Source organism: Poromitra crassiceps (genome assembly GCF_964638095.1).
Source record: "Poromitra crassiceps genome assembly, chromosome: 14".
Classification (NCBI taxonomy): Eukaryota; Metazoa; Chordata; class Actinopteri; order Beryciformes; family Melamphaidae; genus Poromitra; species Poromitra crassiceps.
In genome coordinates, this window is record NC_139633.1 from 31,283,911 (window position 1) to 31,306,405 (window position 22,495).

The window sequence follows — 22,495 nt, forward strand, 5'->3', positions numbered from 1 at the left end:
GCACTGACAGAGATGCTCCCGTCATTTTTTGCAAGTCCAAGTCAAGTCTCAAGTCTTTGAGCTAGAGTCCAAGTCAAGTCTCAAGTCACTGTGTGTGACTTAAGTGTGACACATCTCTCCAGTCCAAGTGATGATGAGATGAGATATACTTTATTGTACCCGGAGGGAAATTTGTCTTGGGCATTAAAGTGCACATAGCCACAACCCGGCGTTACAAACAACGTCAAAAACAGAGACAGGCAATTAACATTGCACAACTCCACAGTAGAGATAACCTGTTCGGCATGATTGCACAAGCTCTATTGCACAATTGTATAGTTCAGAAAACATTCCTGAGATTAGGAAAATAAAATAGTAACCAAATAAAATAGTGAAACCCACATTGTTCCCAGCTGCTGCATAGTTCCAGTTAGTGTTGTAGTGTACATAATACACGGTGGCTCAGTGGTAGAGCTGTCGCCTCACAGTCAGAAGGTCCTGAGTTCAATTCTCGCCTGGGACACTGTGGGCGCTTTGGTTGTGTTCCCCCCCATATCTTCAGTGCCTACTGCCCAGGTGGGGTATCTCGTCGTAAGGGCCTTTCTCTCTGTGTGGAGTTTGCATGTTCTCCCCGTGCTCTCCCAGGGGGTTCCTCCGTATATAACCCCCCCACTAAAAACATGCAGAAGATCAGATCGTCATCGTCATCCGACCAGTGACGACAACATCCGAAGTTGGTCCCCGGGCGCTGTACAAGAAAGCGACCACTGCTCCTGGCCTGCCCCCCGGAGGAAAGGACATGCCTGGATGGGTTAAATGCAGAGGACACTTTTCACCGGCCACCGTCAGCATGAGTGTGTTGTGGCCGCATGCATGTATTGTGGTGTTCGTGTGACAATAAAAGACGGGCTTGTCCCGTTACGAGATAGTAATATAAGGAGGATTAAATCAATCAATTTTACCCCATTCAGGTCAAATAATAACCAAACGGGAAAAGCACTGGCAGTACAGCAAACACAATAAAGTAGTAAAAACGAATGAGAGAATAGAAATATAAGAAAAGAAAATCAATCAAATCATATAATCAATCAAATCAATCAATAAGAGAATGAAAATACAAGAAAAGAAAATCAATTATAGCTGCTGCGCAGCAATGGGTCATGGCCGGGCACAGACAGAGATGCTCACGTCATTTTTTGCAAGTCCAAGTCAAGTCTCAAGTCTTTTAGCTATAGTCAAATCTGCTGCATGCAATCCAGTCTGCTTAGAACACTGCCATTAGTGACAGGGCTGGGGCAGAAATAAGGCTGCAGCAGGTTAAGTACGTGGCAGTTGAACAGAGAGGCAGAGAGAGAGAGTAGGGACAGTGGAGCTAGTGGGCAGAGAGAGAGATACTGAAACATTGCTTATTTATACTTTGGCATGACATCACCGATGACATCATAGCAACAACTATGACATCACCGACCCAGTCTGCTAGCCAGGAAGGATGACATCATTGATGAAATCATCACTGATGACATTATTGCTCGAGTAATATCACATCATTAGTGTAATTAGGGTGCATGGGGGCAGAATTCAAGATTTTGATGCACTGTGGGCTCAATTTTGGATCAATCAAAAATCTGTTTGATACTTTTCTGTAGGACAGTCTAACGGTGCAGATGTTGAAGTTTGGTGTTCTTTGAAGAAAAAAATGGGAGGAGTAGGGTTTAATTAGTTTTACAGTTTTTGCAGTTTTGCGGTCTTTAGACTTCATAATTGGCCATAGGTTGCAGTGTACAAAAGTTTCTCTTCATTTGGGCCCACATTTCGGTGAAAGTTGCAAAGCCGTAGCACGTATGAATTTTCAAAGTTTGAAACTTTAGACTGTCGCTGTAGTGCCACCATTAGGACTATTGGCGCCACATTTGCGTCAAAGAAGTTTGGCATGGGACTGGACCTTTGTGCAAAGTCTGGTTTATTTTCATGCATGGGAAGTCCAACTTCCCCGAAGAAGAAGAAGAAGAAGAAGAAGAAGAAGAAGAAGAAGAAGAAGAAGAAGAAGAAGAAGAAGAAGAAGAAGAAGAAGAAGAATACAGGCAAATACAATAAGTGGCACTGCCACTTCGCTGGCCCGGCCACTAATAAAATCATATAATCAATAAAATCAATAGAAGCTAGGGGTGTCATGATACACTAATTTCACGATACGATACGATACACGATATTGGGTTCACGATAACGATACGATACGATATTTTAACAATATTTTTTTTAACAAAAGTAAATAATTTTTATGTATTTATTTATCATTTATTTAACCATGTGAGTCCTGTTGAAATCGAAACCTCTTTTCAAGGGAGCCCTGGGAAAATACTCGAAAAATAGTCTTTCATTTGAAATACACAAAATACAAAACAAATGCTGTTTTTGGAAACTAGAAAACAACATGGAAGATAATGCTTCTCTTGCAATAGAATGTGTCACAGTGTCACAAACTAAATGTTTGTTGCATGGTGAAAGAAAGAAAAAAAAAATTTATTTTCTTTTTTACGGTATAATTTTTTTCTGACGATACGCATATCGTGACGTTTCGATATCGCAATATATCGTGCGACGGAATATCGTGACACCCCTAAAAGCGCTACAAAACTGCCACAATTCGAAGGCATCGAGGCGCGTTAGCCTATACTTGAGGGCAGAATTCAAAGTATTGTCAAAAATTCAGTTTTTGAGATAAAATTCAGAGATTTTCCACACTTCAACTGTGACAGCAAAACTTTTTAATGAAGTTTTGATCTTTATTTAGCGAGAATTTGCAGTAGTTGTTAAACTTTACAGTACATTTTACAGTAAAACATTTTGATGCACTGTGTGGTCAATTTTGGATCAAACAAAAATCTGTCTGAAAATGTTGTGTAGGACAGTCTAACGCTGCAGATGCTGAAGTTTGGTGTGGTTTGAAGAACAAATGTGGGAGGAGTAGGGTTTAATTAGTTGCCCTTTTTTTGCAGTTTTGCCGTCTTTGGACTTAATAATTGGCCATAGGTTGCAGTGTACAAACGTTTCTGCTCACTTGGGCCCACATTTCGGTTAAAGTTGCAAAGCCATAGCACGTATACCTGATTTGTCCAGTAAAAAGTCCAGTAGCCTAGTGACTAATTGTCAAAAAGGGCTTTAGTTTAGCAGTCAGAAAGTTGCTTAACATATAGGGACAAAATGGGTCGCATTCGGGCAGTCAGGGCAAGAGCAAGAGCAAAACTCAGGCATCTTCTGTCAACACATGTTGCTGGAACACATCAGCTGTCAACACATGTTGCTGGAAGGCATCTTCTGTTGGGGGTAGAGTTGCAGCTGATGAATCCGTTGTGGATGCAAATGTGTACCTCAGTCAGCTCATCCAGGTTGGTGCAAGATTCCCATTCTCTTTTTCCTTTGGCCATACAGGAGGAGGGCATAGTGTCTTGCCACTGGAAAAGCCTCCTCTATGCTTCCAGAGAGTCCAAGATTTGCCATTTCTTTTAACTCACTCAGATGTGTCTTGAGTCTTGTGAAAGCAGTTAGTCTCCCCAATTCTGTGCATGCTGCTTGTGGTGTCACAGCCTGTGAGGGCATGGCATGCAGGTAAACATTCACGCAGTGCTGCACCAAGCTTCTGAGCCATGGAAGAGACTGGCACAAATATTTATTTTGGGCCATGTCCAGAGTGCATGTACACCATTGAAGATCCAAACATCCCTTTGCTGGAATAGTACACAAGCAAAACCAGCACATCTGCATCATCACATTTAACAATGAGATGAGAATGTGACTGTGCAAGATGTAATGCATGTAACACCAATCTTGTGTCAGCCTCCTCCTGGTCACTATACAGATCTGTCAAGCAGTCAACGTCTGACTTGTTCACCATCTTGACCTCCTCACCATTTGTGAAGCCACCTGCCAAGATGACTGTGTTCTCTGAAGAGATTTGGTTATGTAGTTAACACACCTTTCCACCAAGCCCTCATAAATGTTTCTATTACAATCTATGGCAGAGTTACTACAAAGTAAATGTAATGAATGAATGAACGAATGAATGAATTAATGAATTAATGAATGAATTAATGAATGAATTAATGAATTAATGAATTAATAAGTTTATTTCGGTACATGTAAAAGACTGATTTCTCAGCCTGCGTAACCGAAAGGGTCTAGGTAGAAGCAAAGCTTCTACTGACCTACCCCTTTTACCTTACAATTATATGCTTCTCACAACAAATAAATAAGAAATAAAAAAGAGCAAAGCACAAGATTTGAAATCAATCACATCAGTAAACTTAAATTTCCCATAACAATGAAGTGAAGAAAAGCACACAACGCACAATCCAAAAATAATAATCTAATAATGATAATATAATTATTATATTATATATATTATTATATAATAATAATAATCTAATAATCTAATAATATATATTATATATATTATTATATAATAATGAGAATGAGAATGAGAATGAGAATAAAAATGAGAACATTCTGCATAGATATTCATTTTTTTTTTACATTTCCGCTTATTTTAGTTATGTGTTCATAGCTCTATATTTCCCAAATGCATCAATATATTCACATCCATTTTATCCCTATATGTTAAGCAACTTTCTGACTACTAGCATGTCAAGTTTGAAAGCTCTCAACGCTTGTATTATTAATCTACATGGGTTTATATGCCTCAACTCCCATACGGCCAGGCTAGATTTTTGTTCTTTTTTTGTTTTGGGGTGTATAACAATATCTATCAATTTAACAATTTTTGCAGTAAAATATTTTTACACAATAATCCATTTCATATATGGGAGACCTTAGAGATGAGGAAAAACATTGTTGTGTTTTGTTCTACCTCCGGTAGGGGTATCTCCAAATTTTGGGGGCATTGTCACTATAGCCTACAGTAAAAAGGCCACACAGAGAAAGAAGAAAACTTAATCTAGTGAAGCCCGTCTGGCCAAACAGCAGCAATGTGAATGTTGTCGGGGGGAAACTAGAGTTGGGGCTGTGGTTTTGGTTCATGGAGGGACCTTCTTATAGCTTGCTGTGATATTATGGTTTTGGCCGGCTATAACGCTAGCTGCTTGCTAATGCGGCTATCTAATGGATTTGCCACCCAGAAGCTCCACTAATAACATTACCATCTTGTGTGGATAATACAACAGTCGCAAATATGCCTATTACTACCGTTATGCTATGGTCATGGGACATTGTTTGAATAACAGATCTATTCCGTTTGGTCGCGTCCAGCTAACACCAGCACATTAGCATCAGATTGTTGTGTTAGTTGCTGTGAGGCTGCCTATTATAACGTTAGCTTGCTTGCTAAAGCGGCTAACTAATATACGGTAGGTAAACGATTACCACCCAGAAGCTCCGCTAATGACATTACCGTCTTGTGTGGATAATGTAACTGTCGTAAATATACCTAACGTTACTACTGTTATACTTATGGAACATTGTTTGACTGTTCTGTTTGGTCACATCAAGCTCACATCAGCCCCACGCATTACGCCGGGTTCACACACACGCCTAGAGCGACGCTTAAAGCAACGCCTAAGCAACGCCTAAAATTTAGGCATCCTTGTTAACAGAGGAGAGCGTTCACACATACCGCTGCCACGCTGTGCTGAAGCCACGCTCGCGCTGTGCCTACGCTGCGCTGCATTTATCGTTTAGGCGTCTGTTCTATTTTTCAGCTCTAGGCGCGCTGAACTGTCAAGCTGGCTGTTGTTTCTGGTGGACTTGGGCCATATTTTCTACCGAGTTTGCCCAAAAGGGAGGGTGGAGCACGAATTAACAGTGCATAGTAGGAAAGCTGTCCTTCATGTGTTCCTCTATTAACGTTTTTTCTATCAGATGTATATATACCCCCCCTGTCTCAATGCATATATCACTCATGGTGTTGATGACTCATAGTCACATGATTACCCGAGGGAAGGGCCAAGAAATAGACAGACATCCTCACTTGCACATTACAATAAAAAAGAGGACTCACCCATGCTATAAATCAGATCTGAAAAGTGTAAAAAAACCGCTGCTCATGTGTTCAGCGTAGCGCAGAGCGTGGCGTCCTGTGTGAACGAAAATAGGCGCCAGGCGTGCATGAAGCAATGCCTATATGCGTAGGCGTCGATTAAAGCGTATGCGCAAGGCGTGCGCAAAGCGTGTGTGTGAACCGGCCGTTAGATTGTAGGGGAAAGCAGGCTATTTCCTGGCTCAGATTGTGTGACAGTCCTAAAGGTGATTCTAGTAACACTGATGTGTGTGTGGGTGTCTGGGCGGGCGTGCACGTGTGTGTGTCTGTGTCTGTTATAGGTGCAACCATGAGTGTGATTCTGGACTTGTCCTACACTGTAAGCATCTGGATCTCCGCTGCAGTGGCCATTACCTACACACTGATGGGAGGTCTCTACTCTGTGGCCTACACAGACATCATACAGCTCATTCTCATGTTTATCAGCTTGGTGAGTCTGCTTCAATCCCATCATGTTCTAACTCCCAATTCGTTAAATACTGACGATCGGTCAGGACTCCTTTACGTAACGTTTTAATGCACTGGGTAGGCTAGCGTTTTTCGTTATTAATTTAGTGTAGAGGTAAAAGCACCCACCTACATTATACCACCACGGAGACCGAGGCTTCAATTCCTGCAGCGGTACTTCGCACGTTCCTAGAGACACAATTGGCCGTGTCTCAAATTAGAAGAGCTGATATGGAGGCATTTCCCCTCTTCACCGTTCTAGTGTGAGTGCAGATGTTATCTTCAAGATTCAAGATTCAAGATTTTTATTGTCACTCCATGGTACAAGTATCACGTGTGAAATTCTTGTGCTGTGGACTCCGTTTACAACATAGTACAAATATAACAGGGCATATGAGTGCAAAAACAGCAAGAGACACAACAACAATAAGGCAGTATAGTTAAACATTTTAAATTCGACGTATTTGACATACAGGTGCAAATAGCATGTACCTTATTAAACATACAATTAAACATTAGACATACGTAATGGTAGCAGCTACAGTACGGTACAGTACGGCTACTACACTATTTGTGTATGTTAAGGAGTCTCGTGGCCTGCGGGAAGAAACTGTTCCTCAAGCGATTTGTGCGTGCTTTTGGAACCCTGTATCTCCTCCCTGAGGGTAACAGGGAGAACAGGCTGTTGTGGGGATGGTTTGTGTCTTTGATGATCTTCAGGGACCTCCTGAGGCACCGCTGTTTATACAGTTCATGCAGTTCTGGCAACTCACATCCTGTTACGTGCTGGGCCGCGCGTCTCACTCTCCGTAGCGCCCTGCGGTCCATGGTGGTACAGTTCCCGTACCAGGTGGTGAAGCAGCCAGTCAGCAGGCTTTCAATGGTGCCTCTGTAGAAGTCCCTAAGGATTTCTGGCCTTAGCCCAAATTTCTTCAGGCGCCTGAGTCCGTGTATTCGCTGTTGGGCCTTTTTGACAACCGTGGCGGTGTGACCGGCCCACGTCAGGTCCTGGTGGATGTTGACTCCCAGGTACTTGAAGCTGTCCACCCTTTCCACCACTGTGCCGTTGATGGTGATTGGGAGGTGTGCAAACTTCACGATGGTGTTCGAAGTTTGAGTCGCCACGCAGTCGTGGGTGTAGAGGTCGTACCAGAATCTGCGGGCAGGCCAGACCTTCCAAGTGGCACTACATCTAAGAAATGTACAATCTCTCTGCCACCTGATGGCGAACTGTTGGATCTTTACTCAGAAAGGACAAACGAGGTATTGCGTATTGCCAGCTCCATTACAATCTGCTCGAATATCCCACTCCCATTTCTCAAGGCTGGGAACTTTACAATAAGTTACACACATTTTATAGTAGTTACTAGTAAACTAATGAGAAACTATTAGTTAATGAATAGTTAATGATTAGCTAATGGCCGTTAATCATTAGTTAATCATTAATTAATGATTAGTCAGTCAGTTCTGAGTATAGTAGTTAATGATTAGTAAATGATTAGTTAATGATTAGTTGTCAGTTCCTTACTAGAGTAAATACTCATTAGTTAATGGTTAGTTAATGGTCAGTTTGTGGGGGAGGTACGGTGGTGCAGTGGTAAGCACTATCGCCTCACAGCTCGAAGGTCGTGGGTTCGATTCCCACCTGGGACGATGTGAACGCTGAAGTAATGCGTGCCCGTCCGCATGTCCTCGAGTGCCCACTGCCCGGGTGGGGTCGTCAAAAGGGCCTTTCTGTGTGGAGTTTGCATGTTCTCCCCGTGCCTCCCGGGGGTTTCCTTCATATAGGAACCCCCTTCACAAAAACATGCAATATCCTGGTTGCTAATGTGGTTCCTCCTCTGGTCGTTAAGGGCGCCTGTTCAGAGGGAGGGGAACTGGTTGGAATAGCGTGAACCTCCCACGTGCTATGTCCTACCGGTGAAGCTTCCTCTGGCAGGTGAAAAGAAGCGGCATGGCTGCCCATGTCTCGGAGGAAGCATGGAGCCAGTCTCGGCTCTCCCCAGATCGGCAGAGGATGGAGTAGCAATCAGGATTGAGAAATCAAGTGAGCACTAATGGGGGGGAAAATGGGATAAAACATCGGGAAAAAATTAAAGAAAAAAAGAAAAAAAGAAAAGGTCAGTTTGTGAGTATAGTAGTTAATCCGTATATGATTACTTAATTATTATCTGTCCATTACTTACTCTTTTTGTGTACCCTAATGTAAAGTGGTGAATCATACTGAGTAATTAACAAATACTGAATGATTACTTCATTATTACGTGTCCAATAGTTACTCTTTGTGTGTACCCCTATTGTAAAGTGAAACATCATATACTTATACCTAACAAATAAAGTCGACTTGTTCGGGGTAAGATTGGAACGCACGGCCCAAGGTTGTTAGTCAGGTTCTCTACCAACTGAACCAGCCTGTCAAATGAGGTTAGCCCATCTCCATGTATTTTTTCAGCCCAATGCCAGGTGTGGGCGTGGATAGAAGACAGACAGACATACACACAGACAGACAACTTCAACTTTATTATGCAGGGACAGGAGTTTGAAACTAGCAATAGCTATAAACTATATATGCAAAAACATCAGTTACTTTAACTTGTTTGGAATGAGTGAAATATTGCTATGTCAAGTTACATTGTCCCTATGAAATAAACAATAACATTTTTTTATTTCAATAATGAGAGACTAGAAGGAAAGTACAATAAACTTTAATGATGAAACAAACAACACTTGGATTTGGCGTATGACTCCATGGTATGATGATGCTCCTCTGAGACGTGAGGAGGGCGTCAGAGATTTATAGGATAGAGAACCCCCATAGGGAGTTCTATTTGAGCCATTTGAGACACTGGTGGTGTTCAGGGGAGGAGGTGGGGCAAATCCGAGAAGACTGATATGAAACTTCATTTAGGTGATTGGCCAGCAGCCGAAGAGAGGGAAAGCATGGGAGACATTGATTGGACAGGCATAAAGGGGGCGTGCATATTTATGAATGGCTGATGTAACCTGAACAGGGCGTTGCTGCAGAGGAGAGAGAGATGAATGGAAAGGAACAATGGATTAGTGAATGGGATGGTTAATCAGAAGTAGTCTTCATTATTGAAAACAGTCTAAGACATTACATCTTTTTTTTTTTTCCAGGGACTACAGATGTAAACTAGCCTCTAATCTGGTGTATTTACATTTATTATAAATGTTCATTAATATGCTCTGTCTCTGTCAAATACACTAATAAAACATTTAAAATAAAGAGGGCCCAGGATGAAGGCAAGTAGAGTGCACACGGAGCCCCTAAGGTTGCTGTGCATCCTGATTTGTATAAGCCTTGCTTGGAGATGGCGGTGCCCAAACACAGAGTAGCACAGGAGATAAACAGCTGATCAGTCTTCCTGAGCCCCTTCGTCTTGTCCATACAAGTGCGCAGGGCACAGACTGGGCATAAACCTCTTGGGCCTGTTGCTGCCCAGGAGGAGTAAACTTCTAAAAATAGAATCATAGGAGAACAAGCTGTGGCCATTGGCGATCTGCAGTAAAGAAAATCACACTCTTCCCTTTCAAGCTCCGATTCCACGGAGCGATCCAGTCCGACCAAAGAGCTCTGAGCTCCCCCTCTCCCTCTTTCATCCCCGTCTGTCTCCATAATCAAGTCTCCTGTCTCCTCAAACAAATCTCACTGCAGTTTAAATACAGCAAGCATGTCAATACGCTACACTATAGCAAGAGCAAATTGAGAATAATGTTCTAAACGCATCTCCTAGAACAATATAGCCTCTCCCTGGTTGTCATGATGAGATTAGATTGGTGAAAGTTTGGACAGAATGATTGCATCCGCTGCACGGCAGACAGGTAGGATGATGCAACAGCCTCTGAATGACAGGGGCTCAAAACAACTTTTTTTTAATCGGTCATTGTGCCTGCCTGTGCCAACATAGGCTATAAATTAATGGCCTTTCCCCCAAAATAGTGATGGTTCTGCCATTCTGTGGTGTAGCCTACATTTCAGATCTGATGGCATGCTTGCAGTGCGCTATAGGGGCAGAAACTGACACGCGAGAGAGAGGGAGAGAGGGAGTGAGAGGGGGGGGGGGCAGAGAGAGTGAGATAGCTAACGCCGTGGGTGCATCCCCGGGGCCCGGCGCACTGAATAAGGCCTGGTTTTGAAAAGCGCTAACCGCAAAATTAACGGCCGTTGGGAAGATCGCTTTAGGCTGGTATTTAAGGCCAAAACGCGCATTCTGGCCTATTCTGGCACTGTGCCACGCCTCTTCAGCGTAAAGCGCATTTTGGGGCATAAAAACATGACACTATCTTCCAGAGTCACGGGTAGGCAGGCGCAAAGCGTGTTTTTTTTGCGTTTAATGCCAGTTTAGCGCCTAAGGCCAGGGGGAGAATAGAGCGCCAATTGTCCATGTTGCTGCCCAGTAGGAGTAAACACTAATAGAGTCATAGGAGAACAAGAGTCCATAACTGTAGGCACAAAGGCCGGGTTAGGGATCATAGTCACCTTTCCATCCCCTGGAGCAAACTGAGTGCACGAGATGTGGACAGAAAGTGTGTGTAAGTTGCTGAATCTCTTAGCTGAGGCCAGAGCCAGTAACAAGACTGTTTTAAAAGACAGGTGTTTTAAGGTCGTCTCCTGTAGTGGTTCAAATGGGAGGCATTTAAGCCCCTGCAGAACCACAGCCAAATGAGATCCCATGAAGGCCTGCCTCATAAAAGCATGTACCAGATCATCCTGGCCGACGGTTTTACCTCCAAAACCCAAATGGCCAGCCGATAAGGTTGCCAATACTACTCAAGTAAAAGTACATTTGCGTTACTTAACACATTCACTGCCAGCCTTTTTTTTTTTTACTGTAGGTAGCTTTTGCCAGAGGGTTTTTTTGAGGATTCTGGCTCATTTTACAAGAGCCAAGGATAATTTTCTGCTTGGAGTTTGTCAACACAAAGTTCACAAAAGTACTAATAGAATGTGTGCTTTCTCTGTCTAAAAGAGTTAGTTTGTAGAGTTAGTAGTTATGTAGATATTAGCCGTTGAGTACAGCATGGTTTCAGCGTCTGAGACAAAAAGCTGAGATAATCGCAGTTTTGTGAAATTCAATATCAAACAGTCACTTTAACCATTTATTTTTGGCATCAGTGAGACATCAGACATAAACAATATAGTTCTGAACAGTAATTTCCTCCATAGCAGCACCCGCACCCCCTCTCCTTACAACTCCTCCCTCCGTGGGCGTGTCTCCGTGTTTGTCAGTCACAAGCCAGTCTCTCCTGCCTGTCTGAGCAGTGAGCAGCAGCCTCTCTCTGGCGGTCCCTCGTCGGCGAGCATGGATGTGGCTTAATCCGTTCTTGGATTTTCGGTTGAGAGCTTTGACGAAGCCTTGTGTGACTCTAGGCTTATGCTGCGCGCTTCAAAGTGTGCTTTCCACCCAGTCCACCTGTGGAAGCCCCCGGCGCACGGGTGCGCCCGTGTGAAAGGTTTTCGCCTACAGTATGAGAATGAGGCTCGTTCGCTTCTGGGTCCTCGGTTGAGCTCAGCTGGAATGCGTGCGTTTCTGGCCAAACAACACTCAATAGTCTGAGCACCGTCGCCACTCAGTGGGTCGGCGGAATGGATTGCACACGCCCGGCGGCTCTAACAGTATAATAGAAGATGCAAAAGGGCCAGATCAAGGATCCACCGTCAAAAAAAAAAAAACGATTTTTTTGACGTATCCATACGTCGCTGGCAGTTAACGGTTGGATTCTGCTTGACGTATGCATACGTCGCTGGCAGTTAACGTGTTAACACATTCACTGCCAGCCGTTTTTCAATAGTTAGCTTCTGCCAAGTTTTTTTTTTGAGGATTCTGGCTCATCTTTCAAGAGCCGAGGATTCGTTTCTGTTAGGATTTTGTGAACACACAATATCTCAAAAGAACTAATAGAATGTGTGCTTTCTCTGTCTAAAAGAGTTAGTTTGTAGAGTTAGTAGTTATGTAAGCATTAGCAGTTGAATACAGCATGGTTTCAGCGTCTGAAAATTTATTCTGAGATAAACGGCTTTTTGTGAAATTCGATAGAACAGTCACTTTAACCATTCATTTTTGGCATCAGTAAGATGTCAGACATCTAAACAATAGTTTTGAACAGTCATTTCCTTTATAACAGCAGGAAACACCCCTCTCCTTCAAACTCCTCCCTCCGTGTGTGTTCTTCTTGGCTGCAGCGGGCGTGTCACAAGCTCGTTTCTGTTGCTGCTGTAACCTCGCATCACCAGGCTCACTGCTTTGCTGCTGCTGTGCCTGTCTGCTGGCGGCCGCTGTGCAAGTCTGGATGGGCTCGCTCGTTTCTTGGAGTTTCGGTTGAGAGCTTTGATGAAGCTTTTGCGATTCTGGTCATATTTATGCTGCGTGTTTCAAAGTGTGTTCCACCCGTAATCTATTATGCAAATTTGCAATCCCGCACCGCCAGCAATCAGCGCGAAAACGAAAGCGTTTTCGTCAATCCATTTTCATGAGAATGGCTTCCTCACACTGCTTTTTGCTTGCCTTCCTCTAGTCAGGAGAGCACTGTCGCCACTTAGTGGGTCGGTGGAATGGGTTGTACACCTTCGGTGGCTCCAATATTTATATAAGAGATGTAAAAGGGTTAGATGCACATCCCACGGTCAAAAAAAAAAAATCATTTTTTTGACGTATTAATACGTCATTGGCAGTCAACCGTTGGATTTTTTTTGACGGATTAATACGTCATTGGCAGTGAACGTGTTAAAGAAATGTTTTACATTTTAAATTGTATTATTTACTCTAATAATTGTATGTAATTGTAATAACATTGTATTCTGCTATTTGAAACTTTGGTTGGTGAGTCAGATGTTTTTTTGTCTCTTTGCAGTGGTTGTGTGTCCCATTTACTTTGATGAATCCTGTCTCCTTGGACATCACCCAGACTGCCCTGAACAACACCCTCCAGGCCCCCTGGATCGGTACCCTGGGGGCAGAGAGAGCCTGGATGTGGGTTGATAATCTCCTCGTTTTGGTACGATGAAATATCAAGGAAACCTCAAAATTCCAGTTAGGACTACATTCCTCCATAAATAACTGATCCTTGATTGAGGCTCAACACTAGTGCTGAGCCAGATGCTAGTTCAGATTTACTGTATATGCACTTTGATGTTGATTAGGTACAGGATGCTTAATTGCCTTCACCCCTCAAACTTTTTTGTTGTTGTTAGAGAATTATCATGAAAATATCTAGTCCAGGTTCAAATTTGTTTGTTTCTGTAGCCCATTATCACATGCATGTCTCAAAGGAATTTAAAGAAAACTAGCTATTTGTCTTTGACTTTGTCATTTCACTTGGCTTTAACTGACTTTGGCATTTCTCTGATTTGAAGAGTTTGGGTAGTCTCGGCTATTCAGCATTTCACCAGAGAACGTTGTCTGCCTCTTCATCTACCAGCGCCAAGATCAGCTGCTTCGTTGCTGGCCCCATGGTCATTGTATTCCTAATTCCTCCTATTCTGATTGGGGCAACAGCTGCATCCACAGGTATAAATCATTTATACTATTATATTCTCCATCGTAAGCGGGGGGTTTCAATTATCAATATGTGCCTAGACCCCTACTAAAACTACTTTTGTGCATCATGTTTGGATGCACACAGATGCGCCAGGTTGAGGTGATGTCAGGTAAGGTTAGATGGTGTAGTGTGTGGCCCCAAATGCAGAAGAGGAGAAGGCAGCAGGCAAGGTTTGTTGGAGCAAAACAGTCTTTACTGAAAACTAAAAATAACAAAATCCACTAGCCAGAGGCTATACTCAGGAACAAATGTCAAAATACACAGATTATGTATTGTGTAATAATGCAGTAGGACAGGGTAGGCTCCATCTGGGCCCTTCTTGATCTAACTTCGTTCTCTCTCTTTCAAAAAAAATAATAATAAAAAAATACTAACCTAAACTTGTACCACTGTTCCTTCAGAAGTTGTAGTTGTCATAGACTGTGCTCCATAGTTGTTTGCTCTATTGCTGACAAAAATGTGTTATTGTAAGTCGCTTTGGATAAAAGGATGTAATGTAATGTAATGTAATGTAGATGATACATACCAAACCAGAGACAGATAGACAATGACTCGACAAGGACAACACGCAGACTGAGACAATATATAGACAGGCAACTAATGAAACATGGGGTACAGCTGGGGAAGGCAGGAACACAGAGGGCAAAATGGGAGAACTGATTGGTGGGGAGAACTCAGGTAATGGGGCAGACTAACGAGACACATAGGCAACAGGTGGGAGGAATTAAGGCAGACTAACAAGGGAACATGGGCAACAAGTGTGGAGAAGACAGATAATACACAAGGGATAAACATAACATAACTCTTTTCTCTATTCTAAGACTGATCGTCCACTGAGTTTAGCTCCTCAGAAATTACACACATACATAGCAGGCCACACCGTGGCCTGGGAGTTACACTGCCCCCTCCTTAGGAGCGGCTTCCAGACGTTCCCCTGAAACACTGAGCAGGGTGGGCGGAGGCGGGACACAAGAACCAGAGACCCTGATGGGGAAAGGGCAGAGCCGGCAACCTCAGGTGGATGACCTGGGGGCAGGCACAACTGGCGGAGCAGGTCTGGCGGACGGTCAGGCCGACAGAGAAGGTCAGGGGGACGGCCAGGAAAACCAGACCCTGGAGGAAGACCAGGACCGGAGCCAGGAGGCGGAACACCCGGACCTTAGCCAGGAGGCGAAACGCCAGCACCCGAGCCAGGAGGCGGAACACCCGGAGCGGAGCCAGGAGGTGGAAAGCCAGAACCGGAGCCAGGAGGCGGAACACCAGGACCGTAGCCAGGAGGCGGAGCGCCAGGACCGGAGCCAGGAGGTGGAAGACCCGGACCGGAGCCACGAGGCGGAACGCCAGGACCGGAGCCAGGAGGCGGAACGCCAGGACCGGAGCCAGGAGGCGGAGGACCAGGACCGAAGCCAGGAGGCGCAACACCAGGACCGGAGCCAGGAGCAACACAGGAAGCTTGCGGGGCGCTGGAACCGGTGGCTCTCGTAGCACCAGAACAGGAAGCTTGCGGGGTGCAGGAACCGGTGGCTCCCGCAAGACAGGAAGCTTGCGGGGCGCTGGAACCGGTGGCTCTCGTAGCACCGGAACAGGAAGCTTGCGGGTGCAGGAACCAGTGGCTCCCGCAACACAGGAAGCTTGTGGGCGCCGGAACCGGTGGCTCCCGCAAGACAGGAAGAGAAAGTTTGCGGGGTGTCGGAACCGGTGGCCCCTGCAGCCCAGGAACAGGCCGCACCAGGACCAGGAGACCATGGGCAGCAGAGACTAGAGGCTCCGTAGCACTGGGCAGTGAGGGCTCTGTAGCCCTGGGCAGTGAGGTCTCTGTAGCACTGGGCAGTGAGGGCTCTATAGCACTGGGCAGTGAGGGCTCTATAGCACTGGGCAGTGAGGGCTCTATAGCACTGGGCAGTGAGGGCTCTATAGCACTGGGCAGTGAGGGCTCTATAGCACTGGGCAGTGAGGGCTCTATAGCACTGGGCAGTGAGGTCTCTGTAGGACTTGGCAGTGAGGGCTCTATAGCACTGGGCAGTGAGGGCTCTATAGCACTGGGCAGTGAGGGCTCTATAGCACTGGGCAGTGAGGGCTCTGTAGCACTGGGCTGCTCTGTAGCACTGGGCAGTGAGGGCTCTGTGGCACTGGGCAGTGAGGGCTCTGTAGCACTGGGCAGTGAGGGCTCTGTGGCACTGGGCAGTGAGGGCTCTATGGCACTGGACAGTGAGGGCTCTATGACACTGGGCAGTGAGGGCTCTGTAGCACTGGGCAGTGAGGGCTCTATGACACTGGGTAGTGAGGGCTCTATGACACTGGGTACTGAGGGCTTTATGACACTGGGCAGTGAGGGCTCTTTGGCACTGGGCAGTGAGGGCTCTATGGCACTGGGCAGTGAGGGCTCTGTAACACTGGGCGGTGAGGGCTCTATGACACTGGGCAATGAGGGCTCTGTAGCACTGGCCAGTGAGGGCTCTATGACACTGGGTAGTGAGGGCTCTATGACACTGGGTAGTGAGGGCTCTATGGCACTGGGCAGTGAGGGCTCTATGGCACTGGGTAGTGAGGGCTCTATGGCACTGGGCAGTGAGGGCTCTATGACACTGGGCATTGAGGGCTCTGTAGCACTGGGCAGTGAGTGCTCTATGGCACTGGGCAGTGAGGGCTCTATGGCACTGGGCAGTGAGGGCTCTATGACACTGGGTAGTGAGGGCTCTATGACACTGGGTAGTGAGGGCTCTATGGCACTGGGCAGTGAGGGCTCTATGGCACTGGGCAGTGAGGGCTCTATGACACTGGGCAGTGAGGGCTCTATGGCACTGGGCAGTGAGGGCTCTGTAACACTGGGCGGTGAGGGCTCTATGACACTGGGCAATGAGGGCTCTGTAGCACTGGGCAGTGAGGGCTCTATGACACTGGGCTCTATGGCACTGGGCAGTGAGGGCTCTATGGCACTGGGCAGTGAGGGCTCTGTAACACTGGGCGATGGGGGCTCTATGGCACTGGGCAGTGAGGGCTCTATGACACTGGGTAGTGAAGGCTCTATGGCACTGGGCAGTAAGGGCTCTATGACACTGGGCAGTGAGGGCTCTATGACACTGGGCAGTGAGGGCTCTATGACACTGGGCAATGAGGGCTCTGTAGCACTGGGCAGTGAGGGCTCTATGACACTGGGCAGTGAGGACTCTATGACACTGGGCAGTGAGGGCTCTATGGCACTGGGCAGTGAGGGCTCTATGGCACTGGGCAGTGAGGGCTCTGTAACACTGGGCGGTGAGAGCTCTATGACACTGGGCAATGAGGGCTCTATGGCACTGGGCAGTGAGGGCTCTATGACACTGGGCAGTGAGGGCTCTATGACACTGGGCAGTGAGGACCCTCGGAAGGCCTGCCGATGGCGATGGGGAACCCAAACTCGTGTAACCAGCTGGGGGCTAGCTAGCTTCGAGATTAGCTGCTGTCGCTTACCCCGAAAAGTCGGCTGCTGCTGAGGACTGGGATGGTACTCCAGTGTTGATGATGCCACTGATGGCTGCTGGATGGTGCTGGGGTACTTGGCAATAGCGGCCAGCAGCCGCTGCATCATCAAGTTGTCCGTTTCGGCTGGGTCCATGACTGGTCGAGTCATTCTGTCAGGTAAGGTTAGATGGTGTAGTGTGTGGACCCAAATGCAGAAGAGGAGAACGCAGCAGGCAAGGTAATGCAGGCAGTCTTTACTGAAAACTAAAAATAACAAAATCCACTAGCCAGAGGCTAGGTTATACTCAGGAACAAATGTCAAAATACACAGAGCACTAGGACAGGGTAGATGATACATACCAAACCGGAGACAGATAGACAATGACTCAACAAGGACAACACACAGACTGAGACAATATATAGACAGGCAACTAATGAAACATGCGGTACAGCTGGGGAAGGCAGGAACACAGAGGGCAAAACGGGAGAACTGATTGGTGGGGAGAACTCAGGTAATGGGGCAGACTAATGAGACACATAGGCAACAGGTGGGAGGAATTAAGGCAGACTAACAAGGGAACATGGGCAACAAGTGGGGAGAAGACAGACTAATACGGGATAAACATAACATAACTCCTTTCTCTATTCTAAGACTGATCGTCCCCTGAGTTTAGCTCCTCAGAAATTACACACATACATAGCAGGCCACACCATGGCCTGGGCGTTACAGGTGAGGCACAGGGCAACGATGGGTGGTTGAGGTTACGCAAGTGTCAATGATGCCCCCTCTACCTGGAATGATGTGCAGAAGGACTTGAAATTATCTAATCTTTTGTGATTTCCCTGCGGTGTAACTTCACTATTGTTTCCTGAGTGTGTGACTGACTCTATTTTATCTGTTTATGTTGTGTTTGTGTGTATTGATGTAACTGTCTTTATGCTGTTGTTTTGGCCAGGTCACTCTTGGAAAAGAGGTTTGAATCTCAATGAGTTTTTACCTGGTTAAATAAAGGATATTGATTGATTGATTGATTGATTGATTGATTGATTGAGTGATTGATTGATTGATTGATTGATTGATTGATTGATGCCTTGGTGTTGGGGTGAGGCACAGCGGGGTGAAGGTGTTTGGGGTTAGGTACTAGTACCCACTTGGTTGCGGTTAGCGTTTGGATATGGTGGGTGTGATGGAGATCCGGCAGGACCTGGCTGGTTGTAAGGCAGCCAAAGGTGGTAGGGTCCCGCCGAAGGATCAATTTGTGGCGAAGAGGTCTATGTCCTCCTCGCAGAATCCCGGGTGACTAGGGGACTCCTCGACAGTCTAACCTGGTACCCCGGCTCTTGGAGGACTTCCTTCAAGTTGGTCGTTGGGTAATTCGCCTGATTCATTGTTGTTAACAGAGATTGTCCCAGGGCTACTCGTAACAGTGGAGGTCCAACTTGCCCAGATCCCACAACCGGATGTGGGGACATGGCGACCTGTGAGCTTGATGGAGTGGGGGACCGGAATGTGGTGTGGGTCCCTTTGTGGTCTGGCCAGGCACAGTATCAGCGGTCCAACTGCTGTTTCATAGTCCCAACAGTCAACTTACTGGCAGAATCACCATCCAGGGCCACGTGTTGAGACGGCACGGTGGCTCAGTGGTTAACACTGTTGCCTCACCACAACAGGGTTCGAACCCCGGTCCGTCCCAGGTCCTTTCTGTGTGGAGTTTGCATGTTCTCCCCGTGTCCATGTGGGTTTTCTCCGGGTGCTCCGGTTTCCTCCCACCATCAAGAAAGACATGTATGTTAGGGTTAATACTCCTGTCATTGCCCCTGACCAAGGTACTGGCAAAATAACTTGAGTTGGTCCCCGGGCGCTGCACAGTGGCTGCCCACTGCTCCTAGTTCTAGGAAGGTTCCTAGTAGAAGATGGGTCAAATACAGAGGATGAATTTCCCCAAGGGGATAAATAAAGGATAACTTAACTTAGGCTCCAGCATTACTGTGTGCCACAACCATGACCTCAACAGCCATGTCTCGCACATCAACTGCTATGGCCTGAGAAGAGAAGAAGCTGCTTTGCTCCTTAAATCATATTCGGCTTTTGCGCATTTGCAGCAACCAGCCAGACCTCCCTGGCTGGTTGTAAGGCAGCCAAGGGTAGTAGGGTCCCACCGAAGGATCAATTTGTGTCAAAGAGGTCTCTGTCCTTGCAGTATCCCGGTTGACCAGCCACTCCTCGAAGCTCCAGCCTGGTACCCCAGCTCATGAAGGACTTCCTTAAAGTTGGTTAGCAGTGTTCTTGGTTGTTGGGTAATTTGCCTGATTTGTTGTTGACATGCATTGTCCCAGGGCTACTCGTAACAGTGCGTTGGAGGTCCTACCTGCCCAGATCCCACTCACCAACCAAATGGTCTTGTTGGAGAGCACCTCTGTATCTTCTTGGAAGTCGTCGTCAATGGAGTGGAAGTCGTTTGTTGAGTCAGAAACATGTGCGTCGCTGTCCATACTGCCCCCCACACTTCCTTAATGGTATTGCATTAAGGACTTTTTTATATAAAAGACATAGAAATTGATTTTATGCAACAAGTTGGAAGTGGTGACATCTGCTATTTAGAAGAAGAGGATGTTAGGCATGGGATCTTCACTTTAAGTTTCTGGGTCAGGTAAGTAATCTTTTAAGACGTAGCCGCGAGAGCGGAACGCTGGTCTGATTGGAAATGTTAAGTGGATCCCCGGGCGCTAATGCTCAGTATGAGCTAGAAACGCCCGGCTAGCGGGGTAAGGTCACGCCATACCCAGATGGATGTGAAAACAAAACCGCCCCCATCTGTGTCAGGTGAATTTAGTCGGCCCTAATTAACTCATTCAAAGATCTGCCTCCGTTAGGTCACCCGCAAGGCTGATCTTTACCCTAACCCTAACCCTGAAAGATTCAGCTCGATCACACTTAAAATAGCATAGATGTGGCCGAACACAATTCTGCTCACTCACTTTAACAAGAATTCTGTGGAGTGGTTAAAAAATGAGTTTTTGTGACTTCAACCACAATGTATGCAAAATTCTGAACTCAAATATAGACACCACACATTATCGTAGTAATATACTCTATTCCTGTCCATTTACTTCAAATGCCTCTGCACTGAAGCAGATCTAGCACCGAAAACTCAATAGTAAATTAAATGCACATGTATCTGCATAGCAGTGTTTCAAGAATTGCCTTATTTATAGTTTTACTCTTTTGTTGCAACCAATGGTAAGGTGTGCAGATTGCCTTTTTGCCAGTTCACGTCTCAAAAATTGTCTTTCATTTTTCTTGTGTCCAAATGGTTTATCAAATCAAATTAGCATCAAAAACAAAAAGCACAACAGTAACTAACTAATTACATAACAAAAACAAAACAACTTAGACCATGTCAACAGCAAATAACATCAATTACATAAATCTGAGAGAAACCAAGTACGTCTCAAAATGTTTACATCTATGTGTCCATGCCTCAGACTGGAACCTGACTTCCTATGGTTCGCCATCTCCATTTGAACGTGGGGAGGCGGCTCTAGTCCTGCCCCTCGCCCTGCAACACCTCACCCCATCCTACATCTCCATCATCGGTATTGGAGCCATAGCCGCTGCTGCGATGTCATCAACTGACTCTGGCCTACTTTCAGCAGCCTCCATCTTCACCTCCAGCATCTACAAGAACATCCTGAGGACCCGGGTGAGAAACATCACATCACGTCACGTCATCATATACATGTCACAACCCATACTAGATGATTGAAAACCACATCAAACCCACTCAGGCTCACATTCACACCTATGCAACATTTATAGTGTCCAGTTCAACTGACCTGCATGTCTTTGGACTTTTCTTCATTACATTTCTTCTCCCTTCAGGCCTCAGAGAGAGAGCTCCAGTGGGTGATCCGTGTCACTGTGGTAGTTGTGGGTCTAGCCGGTACATCGCTCACCCACCTCAACAAGAGTAGCGTCACAGTGTATTGGATTATCAGTGTAGGGCTAACCTACATCATAGCCTTCCCTCAACTGGTCTGTGTCCTATTCTTCAACATCTCCAATGGTTACGGGTCGATTATGGGCTTTCTGGTGGGGCTGTTGTTAAGACTGTTGTCTGGAGAGCCGATGGTAGGGCTACCACCTGTCCTCCACTTCCCAGGATGCACTCTTGAGGATGGTGTTTACATCCAACGCGCTCCAGTCAATACCATCTGCATGCTGTGTGCGTTAGCGTCTATCTTGCTGTTCTCCTACCTGGCTTCTCTGCTCTTCAACAAAGGCCTGCTTCCTGAGAGGTGGGATGTGTTGAAGATGAAAGCCCATCGGTTGCCAAAACAACAGGTCACATCAACAGGTGGCGCCAAAAGAGACAATGAGGAAAATGAGAATAATGTATCTGCACCGATGATGAGCACTAGCTAGAAACAAAAGCAACTAGAAGTTCACTTGGAGAGTGCATACCTCCGCCAATGCCAATACTCCAGTCTGCTCTGATATGAATTTTTTGTGACTCAGATCAGAACCCTGACCATGTGGACAAATAGTTTGAGAGCCCTAAATCCAAAAATGGCTACCATCGGCTATGTTGGAAACAACTTTTTCAATGATTTGAACTACAATCCTTGGTTTCTGGGTCGAGTAGCCTAATCCATAATTGATTTCGTTTTGATGATTTGACCTATTGTTGATCTTCAAATTCAAGATGGCCACCGATTTTCAGCTCCAAAAGGTCAATTTTACAAAGCTATCATAGACCCTTCATGAAACCTCTGCTTATACAAGGTCAAGAATGTCAACATTTATGGTTCATCACACGAAACAAACCTTTGCTCTCTATCGTCACTAATTTCTGAATTCATTGAATTGAATGATAATAAAGATCTCCCCCCTCCCCGAATTCATTGGCATACATTTGTACATCAACATTCAGTACAAGATATTTAACAAAGTATTTAACAAGGTATTTAACCTGAATTTACAACATTACAATGATTAGGACATAGGGGCATCTGAAT

General features: G+C 45.7%; 1 protein-coding gene across 1 annotated transcript in view; it reads left to right on the forward strand.

Moving 5' to 3' along the window:
• Positions 1–21,902, forward strand: part of LOC310789141 (high-affinity choline transporter 1-like) — a gene marked incomplete at both ends in the record, with an annotated part of 23,851 nt that extends 1,949 nt beyond the window's left edge. Inside the window, 5 exons of the mRNA XM_083650734.1 lie at positions 6,310–6,458; positions 13,349–13,492; positions 13,851–14,004; positions 20,963–21,180; positions 21,360–21,902. Coding sequence (XP_083506860.1) covers positions 6,310–6,458; positions 13,349–13,492; positions 13,851–14,004; positions 20,963–21,180; positions 21,360–21,902 — 1,208 coding nt within the window. The remainder of the gene's footprint in view (positions 1–6,309; positions 6,459–13,348; positions 13,493–13,850; positions 14,005–20,962; positions 21,181–21,359) is intronic.
• Between the last annotated feature and the right edge of the window lie 593 nt (positions 21,903–22,495).